Below are 22,210 nucleotides of genomic sequence, written 5' to 3'. Positions count from 1 at the left end.
AGTGAAAGCATGCTTATGTAATGACGCCCTATGATTAACTATGCAGCAGTGTGGCGGGTGGGCAATGTAATGGCTGTGCTGCTTCCTCAATAAAGCTGGTCCTCATGCTCTTCTGCTGTATCCACTGGCCTTACTCCTCCTTACTTGATTGTGACAGCCATGACATATGAGGTCTGTAGTCTGATCAAGCACTCTTTGGATCATCAGGATCACAGTGCACCAGTGTTGTCTTAAAAAACAGCACAGAAATCAATCCTTACAGTAGATCTGTAATATTGTGGGTATATACAACAAAATAAATAAATAAATAAATAAATAAATATATATATATATATATATATATATATATATATATATATATATATATATATATATATATATATATATATATATATATGTTTATCCTGCATTCATAGGTGTTTGCCTAAGCAGTATTATAAGTGCATTTACTTTAAAGTGGATGGAAGCCTGTTTGGTACATCTACAGCGTAATATAATACTGTGTTTATTCAGCACAATGCCTTCATCCAATGCTAATATTGATAATACCCAATATTGAACATTTTCCCCTTTTTCGCTTCCAGTAGTACAAAAAAGATGTGTTCCAGTAAGGCAGACCATAACACAGCTCAATGTAGGATGTGTAGAGACTGGATCAAACATGCAGATGTCTCAGGTTTTCTAAAAGCCCAGTAAAGCTTTGCACTGATCAAGGGCAGGTATGTTTGCAGACATCAGGTCAGGTCTTCAGCCAAGTCCTGGGTCTGAAAGAAGAAAAACTGGTGGATTAGATGTATTTTATATATACTCACTGCTGCACTGATAACAGGCCTCGGTTGGGTGACACGGATAAAGCCATATTGTTTGTAACACCCTGTATTCTGTATTACCACAGGTTTGGTATTACTAAAAGGACTCATTCATGAAGCATGCTTAATGTCGGCAAGACACTGACTATGCCTTTCTAAAATGGACATAAAATCCATAATTCTTATAGGCAAGTGGCATTTGAGCCCATCTGAGATTTGAGTGATTATCAAATTGAAGAACCTCAGAGATTTGTATAACAGTAATATTATTTTTATATTATGTCCTATAACTGCTAACCATCGCTATCCTTATGACTGCATCGCATGTAATCACACATTCCCCATTTCCCTTCCCTCAGCCTCGCTCATGTCACTTTGGTGTCTCATCTCCCCAGGAAACGAGTGCTGGAGTGTAGGCATAGTTTTCCCCATGCACAAACCCAAGGCTCACCATGAGTCTGCTCCCCTTCTGCCGTACCCCTCTCTTTCTTTCTTTCTTTCTTTCTTTCTTTCTTTCTCTCTCTCTCTCTCTCTCTCTCTCTCTCTCTCTCTCTCTCTCTCTCTCTCTCTCTCTCTCTTCTCATATTCCATCAGGAAGCCCAGAGTCAGCCTAGATTAAAGACAGCGTGAAACTGATGCTTGGATGCTTTCAAATGAGGGCTCCAGTTTATCTTATTTTCCATAAAGCCCTGGAGCAGACTGTCACACCCTTATCAGTTCTTTCCTGAATAATCTGCAGTGGCACTACACACTCTTTATTTCTTTGGCCTAAAAAAGAATATACAGTATGTCACTGAATGTATTGAAGTCGACATTTCTTAGAAATGTGGTCACTCCTGATGCATGGTGACTGTCAGCTAGTAAGTGAAGTGCGCCTATTATCCTGGGTCACACAGCATTTTCCCCCTTCCATCCATATTAGATATATTTTTACCCACACCTCTTTTCCTGTGCTTCTGGCTACTGAATACTTATCAGCTCAACTTAATTAGCCTGTGATTGAGTGATCATAACCCATCATTCTATATTATTCACATTTTCAATATAATTTACTTTTAATTAGATGAGCTAATTGCAACTACTAGGTGCAAGTCTTTATTTCAAGGGGTTTTGGCACACCACTCATTTACTCCTGACTGTAATTAAATCTTAAGTGTTTCTTTTGTATTTTTATGGAAGTATTTGTTCACATATGTATTTTTGCATACATTTGTATCACAAATCAAAAGGTTGATTGCAGTTTTTAAGAGTGTTTAGTTTAATTTGTGTCCAAATATCCAATGAAAAAGACATCTCCATATATAAAATGACTGTTGCCTTATATTTTAATCAAAATTAAACTGCCATGATGAGGTCTTCCTCCAAAGTCTGTAATAAAATTATCTATTAACAAAGAAATTAAAAACATTCCTGTGAACAACAGAAATGAGATCTTCTGGTGGTTGGTCTAAGGCCTTTCATCTGATTCCAAACTGTTTGAACATCACACTTCTGTGTATAGGTAAGAGGTCTGAGCTGTTTGGATTAGTCTCAAGTCAATGTATTTGTAACACACTGGCCAGTACCCAGCCATGACATCACTACATCACACACCAATCACAGGACATGAACGCAGCACATACAAATCACAGGCACCACAACAGCACACACCAATCACAGGACATCATCACAGCACACACCAATCATTACTTTCTACCACTCTCCTGTTCACAATCTCCAATTTACTAATCTTTGCACACACCTGCAGCCTATTTCTGCTACTTTATTTGTACCCCATAGGTGCTCAGGTTCAGTGCTCCATAGTGATGGTCCCTGATGCTATATGTCCAAGAGACTTGCAAGCTCCTTTTCAACTTCTGCTTTTGAACATTATTTTCTGTTGTTTATTCTATTATAAAATTTTTAGTGTCTCTCCAGTCACACCTTGCTTCTGCTTCGAATACATCACAGTACTGAACTACTGGAAAATTGACATTTCAGAATCAAATAAGGGTTGTTAATATTTTATATCTGAACATCATTTCACAAGCTCATAATATTAATGACCCTTATTTGATTCTATATTACATTCCCTTGCACAACAGGCCACATCTTAATGATGTGTAATATATTGGCTGCCTTGGATATTAGTTAATAATTGTGTGGGTTTTTTTTCTTACTGCTGGGATTACTTGTGAACAAAGGATTGCTGGAATTGCTTTATACTTAGAGAAATAAGAGACCATATAAACAATCTCCTAATTTGTCACTAAATAGGGATTTTGTAATGTATAATTAATATGATTATCTAATATATTATCTAATTACTCAAAATATAGCAGTTTTTTAAATGTTATTTTTTTTGTGATCTTGTACCAGCCTTCGCTAATTTTTTCACTGTTAATTCTGGTTGGAAGGGGAAGACGCATGTGCATCTCTTTCCATTGTATGTCAGTGTGAAAGCGTGGATGTTAACTTGGTTATTGTTCTTTGAGCAACTCTTCTGAAGTGATCAACAGTCTTGTAAGATGAGTCTTGAGAGTCAACCTGGCATACATCAGATAAGGTGTGTATGTGCCCTTGTCTTCCAAAACTGGTGCTGCGGTTATATGATAGGAGAGAAACTTGCTACAATGGAAATTGCCAATGAATAAAATCTCTAAATATGGGGAGAAGTATAATCTTGTGGTGTTTCTCAACTCTGGTGATTCCCTTATAAATTTAAGGAGAGATTAGTGTGAAGTAACTTTTTTACCAATAATTGTGTAGAAGTTTATTTGCTATATTTACTAAATGCAGAATTGTAAAGGTAGGCCAAAGGACACCCACCTAATTGAAATTTAATTTAAATCCATTGGAGTTGTGTTTTTATGTCACTCAGCTGATTTGCCTGATGGAACAAAATTTGATTTCTAGGATAGAATAAATGCGGATATGATTTTTAACCCATATTGGTATAATACTTATGAGGTATGTGAAACAATTTTATGTTTGATCAATATAGTATTTAATGACATCTTATCAAATCATGATAGTTCTATCGATAAAGCAGTTTTTATTTTACTTATGTGGAGACCCAAACCTCTGAAGACATTAGAAGTCATTTGGTTTGGTTGGTAGAGTAGAGGGAAAACAGCTCATTCTAAGCCAAATATTCCTCGGGCTTTTGACAAGATGGATGGATGTTTGCTTATCTCTCTGGGTAAAAAAGGGGAAACCATGAATCTTAACACTCATAGCTTCATTTGCATCTACCCCCTCTTCTCTGTGCTGCTGTCTTAGGCTGCTTGCACCTCACCAGTGCAAGCATTCCAAGATTTAGCAGGTGAGAGTGAAACATAGACAAGAAACATAAGCTGCACGTGATATTGCAGCATGAAAGCGCATGACTTTTTCCCAGACAGCATCCTATCATCTGGCTTTCCTGGTGTGGTTTCCTTAAACTGTTTTTTGACCATCCCAAGATTGAATAGCTTTCTCTTCCATTCTTTCTCTAGCCTTTGGCCAATAAAATTAAATGTCTGTGTGGAATTCAGTAAAGACACTATAAACTCACCCATCAGCCAGTGAGGGTAATGCTGAAGAAATATGTTTTGAAATGTTATTTTTCCTATTGCAGGTTGCCAGCAGTAAAGAAATATGAAGTGAGTATTTATGATGTTCCACCATTTTTTTTCAACATCACATGCTTTTGAGTGTTATTTATTGAATAATTATCTAACATGTAAACTATATTAGCATAATGTCAACATTTAATTTACTGTAATAACCTATAACATCATCGCTATCATTTCTTATGAACTATATTTCAGGCTACTGGTCGCTTTTGCCAATGAATTGACAATTCATTTTTAGTTTTAAAAAAGTTTGATTTGATATAGGGGTCAAAGGTTTGTCATTTCTTTTCTGTCATCCAGAAACTGGATTCTGAACATTTGTCTGTATTGAACTGAGCCTAAGTATTATCTTAAGTGTAGAACTGTACTTTGTAGGTTTTAAGGGTATCCAGGAGTAACATGTCAAAGGAAATTATGGCTTATCACTGCAAATATGAGGTTTGTATAAGACATGCTTGCACTGTGTTTTGAATGCCTGGGGAAGTCAGGAAAAAATAAGACATACTGTCAGTGCTGTGATGCTTCAGCAAATTCAGAAAGTGAAACATGGGTGACACTCATGCGTTTGTGAGAGAGGTGCCTTTAAAAAGAAATTGTTACAGTTGGCTGGTCATTCCCCAGAGAGGACACACCTATTTTAGATAGGGACAGTCCTACAGTGATCATTCCCGATCACTGGAATTTTAATCAATTACACCTGTGAATAAGTGTCTGTGCTATTTAAACCTACAGGTCTCTGGAGAAGACGCTGCACATTAGTGGACTAAGCCAGACAGGAGACTCATCCCATGCATCACTTCCCCAGGATCCTTATATCAACAATAGATATTGTTGTGTGCATTTCATGAGTGTTTGTTCATTTGACCATGGAAAATAAAGAGCACTTTAGCGCGACCTCGCCTCTTGCTTCCTCTGTGCCATCACTACTGTCAAAGAATGTGCATCCACCAGGAAGCAAAGCAAGTAACCCCGACTGGGCTCACCTGCTTGCAATACAGATGGTGGCTCTGAATCAGCAGAGGCAGGATATCAGAGAGATCCGGTCAATAGTGCAGACTCTCGGTCAGTGCGTGAATCACCTGACTATGAGTTCCGAGCAGCGAGCGACCTCTCTCGTCACCCCTCCTAATCAGGAGGGAGTGAGGTGTATGATCACGACTCCCCAGGCTTATGGGGCTGTGAGGGCTTTATCGTCCAGTGCAAACTTTTTTTTGGTTATCAGCCCCAATTACCAGACCACGCTCGAGTGGCATTTATGATTTCCCGGCTCATGGGTAAGGCTCGTGTTTGAGGATCAGCTTTAGTGGTTAACTCATGTCCCCTGATGAACGATTACCACGGATTTGTACAGGAGCTGAAAGTAGTGTTTTACCACCCGCGACAAGGAAGACTATGTGGGCAAGTGCTACTTCGTTTGAAGCAGGGAATGAGGTCTGCTGCAGAATATGCGATGGAGTTCTGGACACTAGCCGTGGGAACGCATTGGAATTAACCGGCTCAGGTGGATGTGTTCCTCGGCGGTTTGAGGGCAGAACTGCAAGCGAAGTTGGCCTGAAAGCAGGAGACTACCAAGCTGAATGAGATTATCCACCACATAATCACCTACGACCGCCTCCTACAGGAATGAAGGTGTCACCTCCATCGGGGGTTTTCACCTCAGAGAGAGACCCCAATGCCCAGTCAGGTTTTGGTTCCAGAGGAGCCTACGCAACTGGGTGTGGCAGGGGTAAGACGCAGGCCAGGAGAATAAAGGAGGAGCAGCAATGCAGTGAGTTACTCTCCGAACCTATCACTGTGTAGGATACCAGTTAAGGTAACCCACAAGAGAGGTGTGCTTTCAACCCTTGCACTGGTCGATTCTGGGGCCGCTGAGGGCATTATGGACTGGGGTTTTGTGAAATGATTAGGAATAAGAGCCATAGCCTTACCTTCTCCCCTTTGCATTCAGACAGTTGATGGAGGACCTTACTCACATCACTCCTCGGGTGAGCCTTGAGACCAGTGAGGGGCACGTTGATCAAATGGCATTCTACCTCATATCCTCCCCCGCTCACTCTATTACGCTGGGTTTACCATAGTTTGCATCACCATAACCTGCACCTATTGTGGAACGAGAACCTGCAGTCCTGCAGTGGGTGTTGTCTTGCGAGGGGCAATGCTTTCCACATCAGAGAGTGTGTCTCCAGGCTACTTCCATGGAGAGCCTGGAGGCTGACAAGCAGGTCATGGTTCCCCGAGAGTATGAGGATCTCGTGCAGGTGTTCAGTACCACCAAGGCCACACAGTTCCCCCCAATCGTGACTGGGATTGTGCCATTCTGCTGAAAGAGGGGGCAGTACCTCCCAGGTGCCAAGTCTATCCTCTCTCCCTGGTGGAGAAGCATGCAATGGGACAGTATGTAAAAGAGGCCCGAGAACAGGGATATATACTTCCCTCTACATCTCTGGGCTCAGCCAGCATTTTCTTTGTGAAGAAGAAAGATGGGGGTCTAAGACCCTGTTTGGACTATTGGGGCCTCAATAAGCTGCTTATACAGTACCCATATCCCTTTCCCCTAGTTTCTGCCACACTGGAACAACTAAGGGGAGCTAGGTACTTCACTAAACTCGATTTACACAGTGTGTATAATCTCATAAGGATTAAAGAGCAAGACGAGTGGAAGACGGTCTATGGTCTGGCCTACCATCTGGCCACAGCCCCCTCTGTGTTCCAAGCATACATTAAAGAGGTCCAAAGAGGAGTTCTTGGGTAGATCCCTTGTCGCTTACAATGATGACATTCTGATTTATTCCACCTCCTGGTACCAACACGTTCTTCAGACTCTGATGAGGAATTTCCTATATTGCAAGGTGGAAAAATGTGAATTCCACAAGAAAGAGATAACCTTCCTGGGCTATGTTATTCAAGAAGGTAGTGTTCATATGCAATCAGGTAAGGAAGAGGCAGTTAAGGCCTGGCCGAGACCCCATACACGTAGAGCCTTACAGCATTTTCTGGGGTTCGCTAATTTCTACAGACGCTTTGTTAAATCTTTTGGCACCCTAGCTCAGCCCCTCACGGATCTACTCTGGGGTCAGAACAAATGACTGACCTGGAATCCCAGGACAGAGAGGTCCTTTGAGGAGCTAAAAGTTGCCTTCTCCTCTGCACCAGTCCTAGGACAACCCGATCCAAGAAAACCTTTCGCGCTGGAGGTGGATGTGTCAAATGTAGGTGTGGGAGTTGTGCTGTTGCAACAACAGGAACAAGGAGGTAAATGACACCCCATAGCCTACTTTTGGAGTTGGTGACCACAAATTGCTAGCCACGAAACTTGCATTTGAGGAGTGGAGGCACTGGCTAGAGGGAGCCTGCCACCTCTTTACAGTGATAACTGATCACATAATCTCAAATACCTCCAGAACACCAAAAGGATGAATTTCGGGCAGGCTCTGTGGTCGCTCTTCATTTTATGTTTCAATTTCCGAGTTACCTATAGACCAGAGGAGAGGAACAAAGAGCAGACACATTCTCACACCTATACAGTGCTGAGGTGCAAGTGACTTATTTAGAACCTGTTCTTCCCTCCTCTTGCTTCCTGGCATCACTAAGCTGGGAGATCGCAAGTGAATTGAAGTGGCTAACCCTCATCCACAATGTCCGCCCAATCACCTATAAATGCCACCCAAACTCCATGACTCCCTCTTCGTGTGGGCCCATACCTCAATGGGAACTGGTCATCTGGGGTCCACACGTACTGCCCAGTTACTAGGTGCATGCTACTGGTGGCCAGCCCTGAATAAGGACATGGTGAGGTTCATGGCTTCGTGTGCAGATTGTGCATGTAGCAAAATGCCACGTACTCCTCTCGCAGGTAAGCTGCTCCCCTTGTCTACCCACCTGTGTCCGTGGTCCCATCTCATTGTGGACTTCATTTCGAATTTGCCTGTATCTGAGGGTAATACCATAATACTCACTATAGTGGATCGCTTTTGGAAGATGGTTCGATTTGTTCCCTTGGCATGTCTATCCACAGCATGGGCAACAGCAAATTTACTCTTTCGTCATATCTTCAGACAGTTTGGCCTGCCAGAAGACATCATTTCTGACAGAGGACCAGTTTATGTCTGAACATAACGGTTAGCGTGATATCTGGCTATCATCCCCAGGCCAACGGTCAGGCGGAGAGAGCTAACCAGGAATTGGGTTCCTCTGAGTGTATAGTCAGCAACACCCTGAAATGTGGAGTACTTACCTTGCCTGGGCAGAATATGTGCACAATTCTCTGCGGCATACAGGAACTGGTTTAACCCCATTTGAGTGTGTGTTAGAGTACCAACCGCCACTCTAGCCTTGAAACCCCCCTATCTTGGATCAGCCAGCAGTAGAACAGTGGTGCCAATGCAGTGAACAAGTGTGAGCAGAGACGCACCAGCATCTGTGCAAGGCAATTGCCGCTTACAAGCGAAAAGCCGATAGGCGACGGGGAGAGACTCCCCAGTATGTGATAGGACAAAAGGTGTGGGTAGCCACAAAACACGGCAGGGCAAGCTTTACCAGAAAGCTGGCTGTGAAGTACGAGTGTCCCTATGCCATCACATGGAGCGTTAATGGCGTCACGTACAAGTTCGGTCTTCCGGGAGGCAGTTAGGTGTCCTGGGCGTTTCATGTGTTGGTCCTGATGCCTGTGGTAGCGGGTCCCCTCGTGGAGGGAAGCGATTTGTTGGGGCCCCCACCACCACCTTTGGAGATTGGGGGTGGCCTGGCGTACAAGGTAAGGTCTTTGCTCGATTCTTGAAGGAGAGGCAAACAGTTGCAATACCTAGTGGACTGGGAGGGGTATTGGCTGGAGGAATGTTGCTGTATACCAGCTTCCCAGGTGTTAGACCCCGACCTCACCGCCTCCTTCCACAGGGGTTACCTGCGGATACTGGCTCCATGGCGGCCGGGTTGGCCACATGCCCTTTAGGGGAGGGCTGTGTCATGGTCAAATCAATATCAACAATATCATATCAACAATACTTATTTTTGTGTGCATTTTGTGAGTGTTTGTTCATTTGACCATGGAAAATAAAGAGCTCTTTAGCTCGACCTCACCTCTGGCTTCCTCTGTGCCGTCGCTACGATCACAAAAATCTGTGTCTCCAGATCTTTTTTTTTAAGGATAGACACCTTGTAGTGAAGTTTCTGCTTTCTGGGTTTCACCTGGCCAAGCAAAATCCACATCCAGCTGGGCAAGTGAATGGTTCCTCACTTGAGCAAAATCATATTTAGAGATTTGTTGTTTTTTTTCCTTGATGTCAAGTCATGATTGCTGGAAACTGGAAGTACAGTTTTTATCTTATTGCTTGCCTTTCATCTTAGGTCATGAATTGCAAACTAAAATGTGTATAGATGATTCATCTTTGCTTCAGTTCTTAGCTAACTTCTTGATAAGGAAATCAATTAGGTAAATGTACTTGACCATGAATGGGCTGTAATATTTTTTATATGGCTGTGAATAGAATATTGTTTCAGATTATCACAAATTAAATACTTGATTTTGATTACATTTGAACTAATGAGGATCATCAAATTCAGAGCTCTTTAAGATGGTCTTGATTAAGTTCACTATTGTCACAGTTCATGCTATAAAGGAAAGTATACCACTGGTCAGCACAGTGAAAATAATGTTGTAATGAAGGTTTAGAATGTAAGAGTGTTCCCTTTCCTTTATTTCACAGTAGTTGTCTGAAAGCAGATAACATAGTAATAAGAAATAAAAATAACACCTTATTGTGCTCTTGTTTGTCTCTTGGTGTATGTCAGTAACATCTGCTTCCATTCATATTGTCCAAATATTTCTAACTTTTATGAGATATAGGAGTGCTACAATATGCAATATAAAAACATGTAATTTACTTGCTAGATTACCTATAAATTGGACAGCACTTGGAATCTATTGAAATGCTATTAAAAAAAATAGACAACAAATGAAGACTTTGCAAAACATCAACACTTAAAGAAAGAAAAAATACAGTTATACATATATTCCAGAAGTGTAAGGCTGTTGAAAAGAGAAATCCAATGTCCCAGTAACTTCCAGTGTAACACTGTTCTAGTGATGTACAAATCCAGTGGCAATAGGTCTGGATAGGAGTAAGTTAGTCTTTCTTCTTGGACAGGTGGTGCTCCTGATCAGTAGTGTAGCTATTTCTCCTTTTCCATTTAATGACTTTCAACAATTACAAAAGCATTTGTGTTTGCCAAACAGTAGAAAACCACTAAAATGTTTTTTAAAAGTTGTTTTTCTTAGTACTATTGAAAGAGAATTGGGAAGTAAAGAAAAGATGTATGAGTAACACAACATGCAGCTGAAAAGAGCTGCATTATGTACTGTATGTAATACATTCATCCTCAGGGTTAGAGAACAGAGGAAATCTCTGCAAGAAATGGAATGCGCTGCTACTCATGCATTTTGGCTGTCCATCAGATACCATGGAACACTGGAATCTTTACTACAGCAGGCATAGTAAGTTTGAAGCAAAGGTAGGCATCTGGGAGCAAAATAACCAAAAGACAAATCACAAATGCAAAGTGTCCAAATTGAGTTCCACTGAGAAGGGTTTTCATTGATACCATCTTTTCATCCCTACTGTAGATTTTCCCCACTGTGACACTATCAACTATCAGTTATGCAGGTGTTTCAGATTTTCCATCCAACTGATCTTTTTCATTGTTATAAATTACACAAATTAACTGGCCTTTAATAATATTATCATACTGCGCATTTTGTTTTGTGATGTGAATAAAGAAAAAAGAAAATGAGAAAGCAGAATATAGTAGACTGTAGTTTGAAGGGAGATATACCATTCCAGTATCCAGTGAATGTTTATCTAATAGGGCGCTTAAACATTCATTATCAAATATCATCAAATATCACAGGAGCTTATTCAAAAATCCATGGTCTAAACCCGAATCATGTCATGTATTTTTCTTTACTTTTAACCAGCAAACCTTGCAAATATAGAAACACTATCTGTACATTAGTCCCTTTGTATTTATAACTCAAATATATAGAGAGAACTGTTCATTAGTATACAGACAGAAGAAATACAAAGTTGTCAGAAGATGTCTCATTGTAGGATGACTTTTTTTGTTAGATTTTTTTTTTTTTTTTTTTTTTTTTTTTATTTCTCACCATACACAATATCAAATCCATTGTCACAGGACTTGGCCATGCGAAACCAAATACTTATAATCCACTTGAACATATATATTTTTAAATTTGCAGTTTTGTCTTGTCCTTTAAAGTATGTTCTTTAATTTCAGTGAACTCACAAAACTAAGATTGTATTCCCAATTTGACTTCCCCCTTAAGTCAAAGTTGGCTGTGTTGTAGTATTTTTCCATTAAAATGTGATTTCAGTAGTTTCTATCACTTTTGATCAGTTCTTGCAATCCAACAGCAAAAAAAAAAAAAAACTTGAACAAACACTGTCAGATTAAGATTTATGTTGGGCTGACACACCTTTCCAATAATCTAGAATGTCATGCAGGTCCTCATCCTTAGCAAACTGCACTTTTTTACGCAGGGCATGGCCTGCTGCCATGTATTCTTCGTCTTTATGACGTTTGCGATGAAGCTTGAAGCGCTCCCAGATGCTGTTCGTTGGCTTGCAGTAGTACTCAGGGCTAGAGGTGTAGCTGAGGTTGTGGTATTGTGGAGAGAGTTGGGAATAAGCCAGGTCTCTGGGCCGAGGCCGCGTCAGGGGTTCCAGAATGGATGTCTTGCGACTCTCTGGTCCCTCCAGCTCTTCGATCTGGGCATCAGGGTAAGAGTGCCGATGCTCACTGTACTGACGGATCTTATCTGCTTCTGCCCTTAGTATGGCAGCTGCTGGAGTAATGGTCATGATGGTCTCACCTGTTGGTGAGGTCTTCTCTATGTACTTCGACTCTGACTTGTATGGCCCCTCAGAGTGGTAAGGCCTCGGACTACGCATGGGACCACCAGTGGCCGTGCTGGGCCTCTTTGGTGAGGAATCTGAGGAGTGGTGTCTCTGTAAAGAGTGGTGGTAGCTATCTTTGTAGACAGGGGACAGGAAACCACCCTTGCTCTGTGGTTGCTCTGAGATCAAAACTAACTGGGGCTCTGCTGTGGAAACAGCCCCAGATTTCACCCCTTGGAAAGAAGTTGACTCTGACTTCAGAGCATCTATGCAGTTGTTAATGATCTGATTAACTTTATCCACCTCTTTTGCAATTGTGGAGATCTCAGCAACAGAGCCTTGGCTATTGCTTGGCATAGACATATCACATTCTCTGCGGTCTGGGTGCTCCCCAGTTCTCACCTCCATGTAGTTTCCTTTTGACATTTTTGGTGTGTCAACAATGTCCTGAAGTTTGTACTGATCCAGCTCACTCACAGAAGGTAAATATGGCATGCGCGACATACTTTCACCTGCCATCATTTGCTTTTGAGACATCCTGGATATAGTCCCTCCCTCCAGCTCACCTCCGTATTTGAGTTCTATTATGTTCTTCTTCATACTACCTGCCTTTTTGTGCTTTTCATCTTCATGTCTTTTCTTTCGTAAGCAGTAGTAGACCACCCCTAGCACGATTACCATGCTGAAAAGGCATCCTAGGATGGTCATGATGTAGTGAGTTGCTGTTGCATTATTAGGCTCTCTCACTCTCCCACTTCTGGGACCTGTGGATAATGTTAGGCAGGTGTGGTTGAAGCGCAAAGAATTGCGTATAGAAGCCACACAGTAGGTATAATCAGTGTGGGGTTTCAGGTTTTTGAGTTCAATGTCCTCCTTTTGCCGTTTCAGATTCTGAATATCCGTAAAGAAGCTGTTATTATACAGAACAAGGATATACATTTTCTTGTAAGGTTGGGGGATCTGAACAGTGATGATTGCATTTGTGTGAGAGATTTGTTTTAGCTTCATGACCGGGTTCACATCCAGGTCTGGATAGGTGGGGCTGATGCTTATCTCATCTGGCTCAGTGCCAGAGGGGCAGTCCTCAAGCCCGCATGGGTCTGGAGGGCAAGTGGTGGTCTCAGGAGGCACAGGGCCATATGGAGTGACATCATACTCCGTGCACACAGTGGACAGCACATGCAGTGCATTGCGTTGAGTGGGATTGTTTGGATTCTGGCTCAGGAGGCTGTAGCCAGAGAAGCCCGCAGGAGAATCACACACCATACGTTCATTCGTCCTATTGGGGAAGACTGATAGCCACTTAACAAAGCCCAGCAGCTCACAGGAGCAGTTGAAGGGGTTGGTGTAAAGTTCACAAGTTGTCAGCTTAGTCAGGCTGGTGAAGGTGGACCCATCTAGTACCTGAATGCGATTCATGGAGAGGTCTATATTTTCTAAGTTTGGGCACTCCCAGAAGGCATTGGGTGTCACAGTCTCGATCAAGTTGGCCTGGAGGTAGAGATACTGCAGCTTGCCCAACCCCCTGAGAATCCCCTCTGTTAAGTTGCGCAGTTTATTGAAACCCAACTGAAGTACCTGCAAGTTGAACTGGGCTGAAAAAGCACCATCCTCTATATAACTAATTTCATTTTTTGTCAGGTTCAGGTATGTTAGGTTGGCAAAGCGGCTAAGGGCAGAATAATGGATACTTTTGATCTTATTTTCATTCAAGCGAAGATCCACAATGGTGCTGTTAATATGCTGAGGGATGGCCTCATAAGGTGGCTGGTTTTGGCTGCAGATTGCCAGCCAAACAAAGCCCTTTTCCCCTTCAATGAGCCAGCAGTCCCCATTCACTCCACCTATGTAAGTCAGGTAGGTTATGGCCATAGTCCAGAAGAAGGCACTCATCACCATGCCACCACTACAAACCACTGATGCCTTCCTGGAAGCCATGAACAAAGCTGGCAGCTAACAGCTGAAGACGTCACTTGTAGATTGTAATAGGCTGTATTGAGCCTCACAGTATTTTGGCAGGATAGTTAGCTTTTTTGTGTGTATGAAGGTGCAATAGATGCCCCGGGTCCAATCCAGAAAAGGATTTTTCACATCAGCTAGATATATTACTTCAGCCTGTTATCATGCCATACTGGTGCAACATATACACTTACAGAGGAGTTTCCTGTGGGGAAGCGTTAGAGTTGTAGTCTTTTACCACCTCAGACTAGCTTGTGCCTATTTTCTCTGGAGATAACATTGTTGATGGCTCTCATCCCCCAGTGTTTACCTCTCTCCCATCACTTTAGTGTCATTTATGGATCCAGAGGGACACCCTATGAAAAAGAAAAAAAAAACACATATCAACTGCTTGTAAGAACACATGCATATTTGGGTGTAGAAAAAAACAGAAGTTTTGAGTTAAAATATTGTAGTACTGTGACAAACGTTTGTGTTTGTAATATGCTCCATATTCAATATATGTGGCTAACATTACAAATTCAGTACATTGTTATTTATTCTCTGTGTATGTCTCTTGCTTCTTTGGAAAATATATGTGCAATTTTAATACCCTAATATTTAATCTTTATAGAGTCTTATGAAACACACACATCTCTTTATTTTGTTGTATGGGCATCCAATTATTTTGTACATGATTTAAAAGGTGCAGTCCCAGTGGCATATTGCTATTATAGGAAACTGTTGGCCAATTACCACTTGACAGGTTAGGGAAAACACAGTGTCCCTATTTTCACCCCGTTAACTGTGAGACTGTCAGACTCAGACAAACCAATGTTTATGTGCAGCATCAGATCAATTACACTGCACCTTGTAAAATGGCTCCGTGGAAACAGCCAGTGGCTTCTGAAGCTAGTTAATCAATTTCAAGTTTTCACAGGAAATACCAACATATTTGGAAAAGGTTGTTAAATCTTCCAAGAAGAAATTTACTGTGATATCAAAGGAGACCAGCTTCAGGACTCAAAAGTAAAACAACACAAAATATGCCTAAAAGGTCCAGATCATCTTACAAGTTTACAAGTGCTTTTAATTGTTTATTGGCCATGGCCATACCATTTAAGCTGTATTTGTTAGCATAGGCCTCACTGCATTCCTAACTCTTATGAACCACCAACTTCCTTACACAATACATAACCAGTCAAGAAAATAAGGAATAAAACCAAGAAGAAAGAAAGAAAAAGTTCACCAAGAAGAAAAAAAAATCATGGCCCTACAAAATGCAGGTAGGGGCTTGTCAGAGCATCTCTCAGGAGGGTAAGACCATGGATCAGCACCCAGGCTTCCCTAGCATGCTTTGAAACAACATTGAGGCAGGTGGGAGCTCCACTAGATGTACGGCATGTTTGGGGAATTCAGATGGGAAGAGCACTGGTATGAAAATAAAGATTTTCATTCATCCTGCCACACACAAATCCTGCTAAAATTGTTGTGTATATTATTATTATTATTATTATTATTATTATTATTATTATTATTATCATCACCTTTGTCATGGTATTATTGTTATTATTATTATTGTTATTATTATTAATATTATTATTATTATTATTATTATATTGTATCTTTAAATCAATTGGACTGTTGGTTAAAATGTTTGTTTTGCTGCTGAATGGATCTTGTATTTACAGGCTAGAACTTTCTAAAGCTGAGGATATTCTTTGTGCTTTATATTATGACACTTGATAGCATGAGCCTTAGAGTAAGTTAGAGTAGTTTATTTAAGAGGGATTTGTTATGTCTTTGTGTGTTCCTGTGTGTTTCTTTTGTGTCCATTTTATTAATCAGCCATTGAAAACCTTTAGTGCACATAAAAACATTTGCACATGCAATTTATATGAGATACATACACAATGCTTCATTCCCACGCATGCTCTCATGGCCAATCTAAGAGTTTTCATGGCACTAGATGACAAGTGAGCAGCATAAACGTCTGTTCATTTTTCCTGGTCCATATAAATTCAGTCTGGAAACAGGTAAATAATTATAATCTGGAAAAAATACATATCTCTGAATAGCAATGTAGTCATCTTCTGCAGAAATGTAACAAAATATGGCTTTTTTGCTTAATTAAGTATTTTTATGTAATATGCTGTGCACAGTGGTAACTAGTTACATATTGGTAACTAGCAATATCTAATATAATTTCAATTAGATCTAAATCTGATTTCTAGTAAATACAAAAGCAAAAAAAAGTTAACTAAATCTAAATATTTGCCTATAGTTATTGATGTGCTGTAGCTAGGTTGTAAAACACTTTTCAAATGTTCATTTATGTAATAAAGAGTATTGCCCTTGTGTAAAAACACTGAACAATGACTCCCTTGGGAATTACACAAGTATTTTATATAATACTTATATAAAATTGTATATAATTACACAAGAATTTATATATAACACCTTATCCAAACTAGTTTCAGTGTTTGTACAAAATTCTTTAAAATAGCTTTCTGAACTATATTTATATATAATGTATGTCAGTGTAAAAAATAAACAGTGGATAAAAGTAAGAACATATTGGCTTTTTTTAAATTAAGAATTCAGCTTCCTCATTATTATTCTAATCACAGCCTTCACCCATCTTGACATTGCACTGTAACAAGCTGCCAGAAAAATTAACTTTCTTTAGAAGAGATTTCAGACCTTACATAGGTGCAGCACCGTAAATACATTTTATGCTACTTGGTGTGTAGTTCTAATGCAGTCTAAATTGTCTCTTGTTGCAGTACCCCAAACTGCGGGTTTTTCGGACTGGGACTTCAAAGTACCAGCAAAGCTACATCGGCATGGCCTGTGGTGATCTTTTTCTGTTTCCCTGATGTAATGTTGGATGATCTCCCCAAAGAAAACTAAACAAAATTGTGATATTACATCAAATAGATTTTAGAAAACCAAGGCGTTATAAGAAATGCCTTCATTACTATATAATGCCTTTTCCAAGTTGGTGAGAGGCCTTGATATGCCCAAACTTGGATTTATGAACAAAGATTTGCCATGGGATCCAATGCCTACACTAATTGCACTTGATAATATGAGCCATGCTCTCACACTTTTCTACTTCTACTGCAGATCAGAGAAAGAGAAAGAGAGAGAAAAAGAGAGAGAGAGAGAGAGAGAGAGAGAGAGAGAGAGAGAGAGAGAGAGAGAGAGAGGGGCCATCATGGTGTGGTTGATTTACATTTTACACAAGCCATCCAAAAGTGCATTATACAAGGTGTGTTTTCATAAGGTCAGCGGTGGATCAAGGCGATTATATTCACTTCACATGTACTGGAAGATCTATATTTTGGAAAAGTACCAGATTTACTGTGCTGTAAGGATTAGATGGTCTCTCACTGGGCTAGCACTTGGAAAATGGCAGGATTAAAGTGCTCACTCTCAGGTTTAAACAACAAATGACATGTCTGGAGTCAAAGGATCACATGGTAGCATGCTGTTCCACCCACCTTGTGCTAACGATTGAGAAACATATCAATTTACACAGCAAGTCTGTTTTTTATAGATCTGTTTTCAATGGCAAGAATATGTAAAATGCAAAACTCATGGAAAAGAAAGAAGAAAAGAACTCACACAAAAGGTGTTGATGTGTTTATGAAATTCATGTTGTCATGGTGAGAAATAGCAAGATGCCTGCATATTCTTTCTGTGCCCTGACATCCATGCCTGTTAGATGCGGAATGCTTCTATTGCCCATATTTCCAGTTCTTCCAGCTGTAACAAAGGGTTTGCATTATCTGTCTACCTGACTCCAGGGCAGATCTTTCTAGTCACATTCATCCCCCCTCATTTCTTTTTTTCCTGCATTTCCCAATCTGTTAACTGTATTTCAAAATTAGATTGGACAGTACAATTTATTAATTTCCTCTTAGCTAAAATTCAATATTCTGCAATATACACAAGAGATACAGACACAGAAAGTGGACACTGACACACCATGAGCTAAAGAGAGTCTATTAGATATTTCTCCCTGCAGTTCCATTAAGAGGAAATTTGTGAATGTTCTTTTATATTACAGATTTGTTTATGCCTTAGCCTTCAATAATATGTGATGTTACATCATTGTGCCAGAGAAACCTGATGTGGAAACAGTACATTTGGGTAAATCAAGGAAAATGTGGCTCTTTTGTATGATGTCATGCATGGATAACAGTAACAAAGGCCTCATTTTCAAAACAGTGAGAACCGCCCCACTACACAATATGCTTTGCTATTTTTGTTATCTGAGCTCTGCTACTTCATAATGTGGTGACGCATATGAAGTTGTGGGACAGGGTAATAATTTGCTATGATTGTTAAGGAAGGGGAGAGGGCAGGTGGTCTGAAGACTGATGGGCAGGTTAATTAGGTTGGATGGCATTTTGAATGATTTAATCCAAAGCCATGGGCTACTAACTTCCTGCAAGCTGTGTCTGATAAGATAGATTCCCTATTCTTCAAGTAGGAAGACTGGGTGTCCTAGTAGAGAAGCATATAGGACTTCTGGAGGGAAAACAGGGAACAGGCTTGTATAAGACCCATACTTAGACCACATTAAAAAAGATCCTCAGGACAGTGTATGATCATGTGAACTGTGAACCGGGCCAAACAGTAGCAACAGTAGAATGCACCCTAATGATCAAGGGATGGTTTTTTAACTACTGACAGTGGTTTTTCTTACATGGCCTGCTGTATGTACTGCCTACTGCTGTACATAATGAGTCTGAACACAGTTTTCCCTGCTTTTTCACAAAGATAGATGTGAAAAGGTGAACATAAGTCTATCAAAGTAATGAAATAAAGGCAGAAATTAATGGGATTTGCCTTAAACCTGAGATGACCTCTGTTTACCAGCTACTGTGTGGAATGGAATGTTTTTTTAAGAAAAATGTATCACTTGGTTTTTGACCACTGATGTTTTTATTCAGAATATTCTAGCTAGCTGCTACTTTATAAAGTGGTTCAAAAATATTTAGTGGCATAGAGATTATGGAAAAGATTTTAACTATGAATGTCCAGGGCTTTTAAGATATACCATTAAATATTAATTACACTAAGAGTCATTAACCAGTCACAAACACCAGTCATCCGTGTTTGCCCAAACCCTCATTGACACATTAATCTTTAATAAAATTAATAACTACAGCATGTCTGCAGTTAGAATTCAGAGCAATGCACTGTAACAACTCTCAATATGTGGCACACAAGACTTGAATACCATTGTGTTCACTGGTTGTCATAAAAATGGACTATGTGAAAACAGCACATGGCTGTGTTGGGGTGCTATGTCTGTCTGGGTTCGATAATACAAAGCAGTGCAGCAGTGCAGCACTGTGTAGCACAGTTTACTTTTGCTAGGAGAGGAACAAGGCCTATGGGAGAGATAGCCAGATTCGCAACCCTGCCAATGCCAACTTGCTCTTACATTGTGCACCCAGGAGAAACTGTGGACACCTCTTTAGTAACCTCAAAAAACCTGGTGTCCAACGGGCTGCTACCGCCGTACCTCACAGTCCTGACCTCACTACAGTCTCATTCGCTGTTTTGACCATCCATATTAATGTCTCTCCAAATGTCCTGCGTGCTGCAGCCATTGGGCAGGGTTATAGAAATGAAGTATGGTGCCACAGTCCCCAAGGAGAAGCACAGGCAGCAGCATACTGGGAGATTCCTGGCACTGGGTGCAAGGCGGATGTGGCACTGGCCCACAGGCCTCTGTGGCTCTCACATCAGTAATCCAGCACTCTGGGACAGGCACAGGGCTTTCATGCCTCTCTCTTTATCAGGCACTGCTCTCTAGCCAAGCTAGAAGCTACAGTTTGGTTTACTGAATTATCTTCGACAAACATATATGGGCAAATAAAGCAATATTTGAGCAATTTGGATTGTAAACCAATATATGAGCAAAATGTAAACAAGTTTTGGATAACAACTTGATCTGTAATACAAGTGAAGTGGAGCAGTTTATATTTTGTTGTCTTTTATTTAATAACTGAATAATTCCATATGGATTTAATAATGTGATTTTAAAAAAGAAGTCCACTATGAATGTCACTTTAATGTGAACAGCTCTAAATTCTACCTCAGCGAACCTGTCACGGAACGTTCGCCTCCTGCGAGGCGCGTGGATTGGCCAGCCACGTGCAGTGGGAGGACTTTCATTTGTGGCCACGCCTGCACACACATGTACTTCGTTTTGTCTGTGTGTATTTAAACTCAAGTCAGGGTGTGCGGCGTGGTCGATGTAACTTGTCGATGTAACGTGTTAATGTTTCTTCGTGATTGTGAAAGCGTATGCGTGTTCATCGTGTTTGTTTAAATGTCACTCGTTTCCTGTTCATGTTTATCGTTTGTAATACGTGTGAGTGCCGCTGTCATTTATGTAATAAATGTTCGTCCCTATCGAGGAAGTCTGTGCCTCCTGCTCCACGCCCACCGGCACTCGGGCAGCGAAAACGTTACAGAGCCAACCAAGACCTGTAAATGACAACTGAACTGTTATGGATGCCAGCTGATGTACATGTGATAGGCTTACTGAAAATGACATGAAACAAATGGGACTAAACATCAACAAACTGCTACCCAAGAGAAGGTAGACAGTATAATTTACTTCACAGTGGTTATCTTTGTTTAGGACATCAATAACAAATACATCACCTCAGAAATCTAAAAGCAGAAGAAGGCTCTGCAGATGGCTCCCTCTGGGATGCTGCAGGGGAAGTTAAAGTGAAGAGGTTTCTCATGTGACTTTGCTCCCAACTGAGCATGAAAATTAAAAAGGCAGATTCTGGCCATATTCTCCTCTATCCATTACAAAAACTTCTGTTAACGGACTCAAATGTCCATGAAATTAATATGAGAGCATTAATATGAGAAATCCAGAAACTGCTGGAAAATGTGCACTGGAGCATCGAATTACCTTGAAAGGGGAAATAAAAACACGGATGGTGTTCATATCCCCTGGTCTGTGAATTTTAGAATAAACAGAAAGGCTAAGAGTAGCCATCATACCAAAACATCTGCACAGCATGGAGGACAGACCCCTTAAGTGTTAACTGCATGAATTTAGAAATCTGTTTAACCAGCCTGTGATTAATATTTGATGCTCCTTCTGTTTGTCACTTTATTGAGCTAGGCACTGATTTTACCACAAAACGTCAATATAAATGACAGCGCACTATTTGCCTTGTTAAAGAAAGTGTAGTTGTGTGTTGTGATGGTTGGGAAGTATAAATGAGATCAACCAAATAAGCCATTGTTTATATTCATACCTTGTCCTTTACAATGCTGCTTAGCTTTGCCATCTACTCTGGGTATTACAATTATACCATAAACAACACAGAACAAGCATATTCAGTATATGGAAAATGCCCCTCACCCCTTCTAAAAAGAGGAATTTGTTGGCCCAGCAGGAGAACTTTGTGTGGGCACTGCAGTTCCAGATTGTTCCAGGTCTTTTAGACTGTCTTCAGGCGATCCTTCACTAATAGCCTCCATCTCCATGGTCCAATGGAGGCTATGGACACTGCAGGCTAGAGCAGTCAGGGTTCCAGAGCCAGGCTCCATTCCTACAGCTTAGTGCAGTGGCTGCCCAGCCTGGGTGTCGTTTTGGCCTGGTCATTTGTGGTGTGGTGATGGGTTTGTTCTCTATCCCACTGGATAAACTAATGAGAAAGATAAGAGCGCTTATAATGTAGTCCATGGGTCCATGCACTATTTTGTTGCCTTTATCTTTATCAGGGAATATCCATTCACTCATAATACTGGCAGTTTCTGAATAAGGTGTGCAGCACATTACAGACTTTAATGACTTAAGATCTCACTAACAAGTTCTTGCTAACATTTTATGTTCATTCGCATGCTAAATATGGATTAGTGTCCTCAACACTGTCACATTCTTCAGAGAGTTTGAGAATATGCT

The 22,210-nt window shown here is 40.6% G+C and overlaps 1 protein-coding gene across 3 annotated transcripts in view; it reads right to left on the bottom strand.

Moving 5' to 3' along the window:
• Positions 1-410: 410 nt before the first annotated feature.
• Positions 411-22,210, bottom strand: part of elfn1a (extracellular leucine-rich repeat and fibronectin type III domain containing 1a) — an 80,068-nt gene continuing 58,268 nt past the window's right edge. For 2 of the 3 annotated variants that reach the window (XM_026999088.2, XM_026999007.2), the window contains exon 3: positions 11,564-14,630. In XM_026999088.2, coding sequence (XP_026854889.2) covers positions 11,869-14,253 — 2,385 coding nt within the window. In that variant the 5' untranslated portion in view covers positions 14,254-14,630 and the 3' untranslated portion in view covers positions 11,564-11,868. Of the gene's footprint in view, positions 765-11,563; positions 14,631-22,210 lie in introns of those variants that run through there. The other variant, XR_003409910.2, reaches the window with a different exon arrangement.

This window comes from Electrophorus electricus, chromosome 8, assembly GCF_013358815.1.
Source record: "Electrophorus electricus isolate fEleEle1 chromosome 8, fEleEle1.pri, whole genome shotgun sequence".
In the NCBI taxonomy this organism is placed as follows: domain Eukaryota; kingdom Metazoa; phylum Chordata; class Actinopteri; order Gymnotiformes; family Gymnotidae; genus Electrophorus; species Electrophorus electricus.
The sequence above is the reverse complement of the archived record's forward strand: the minus strand, read 5'-3'. Positions and strand labels throughout refer to the sequence as shown.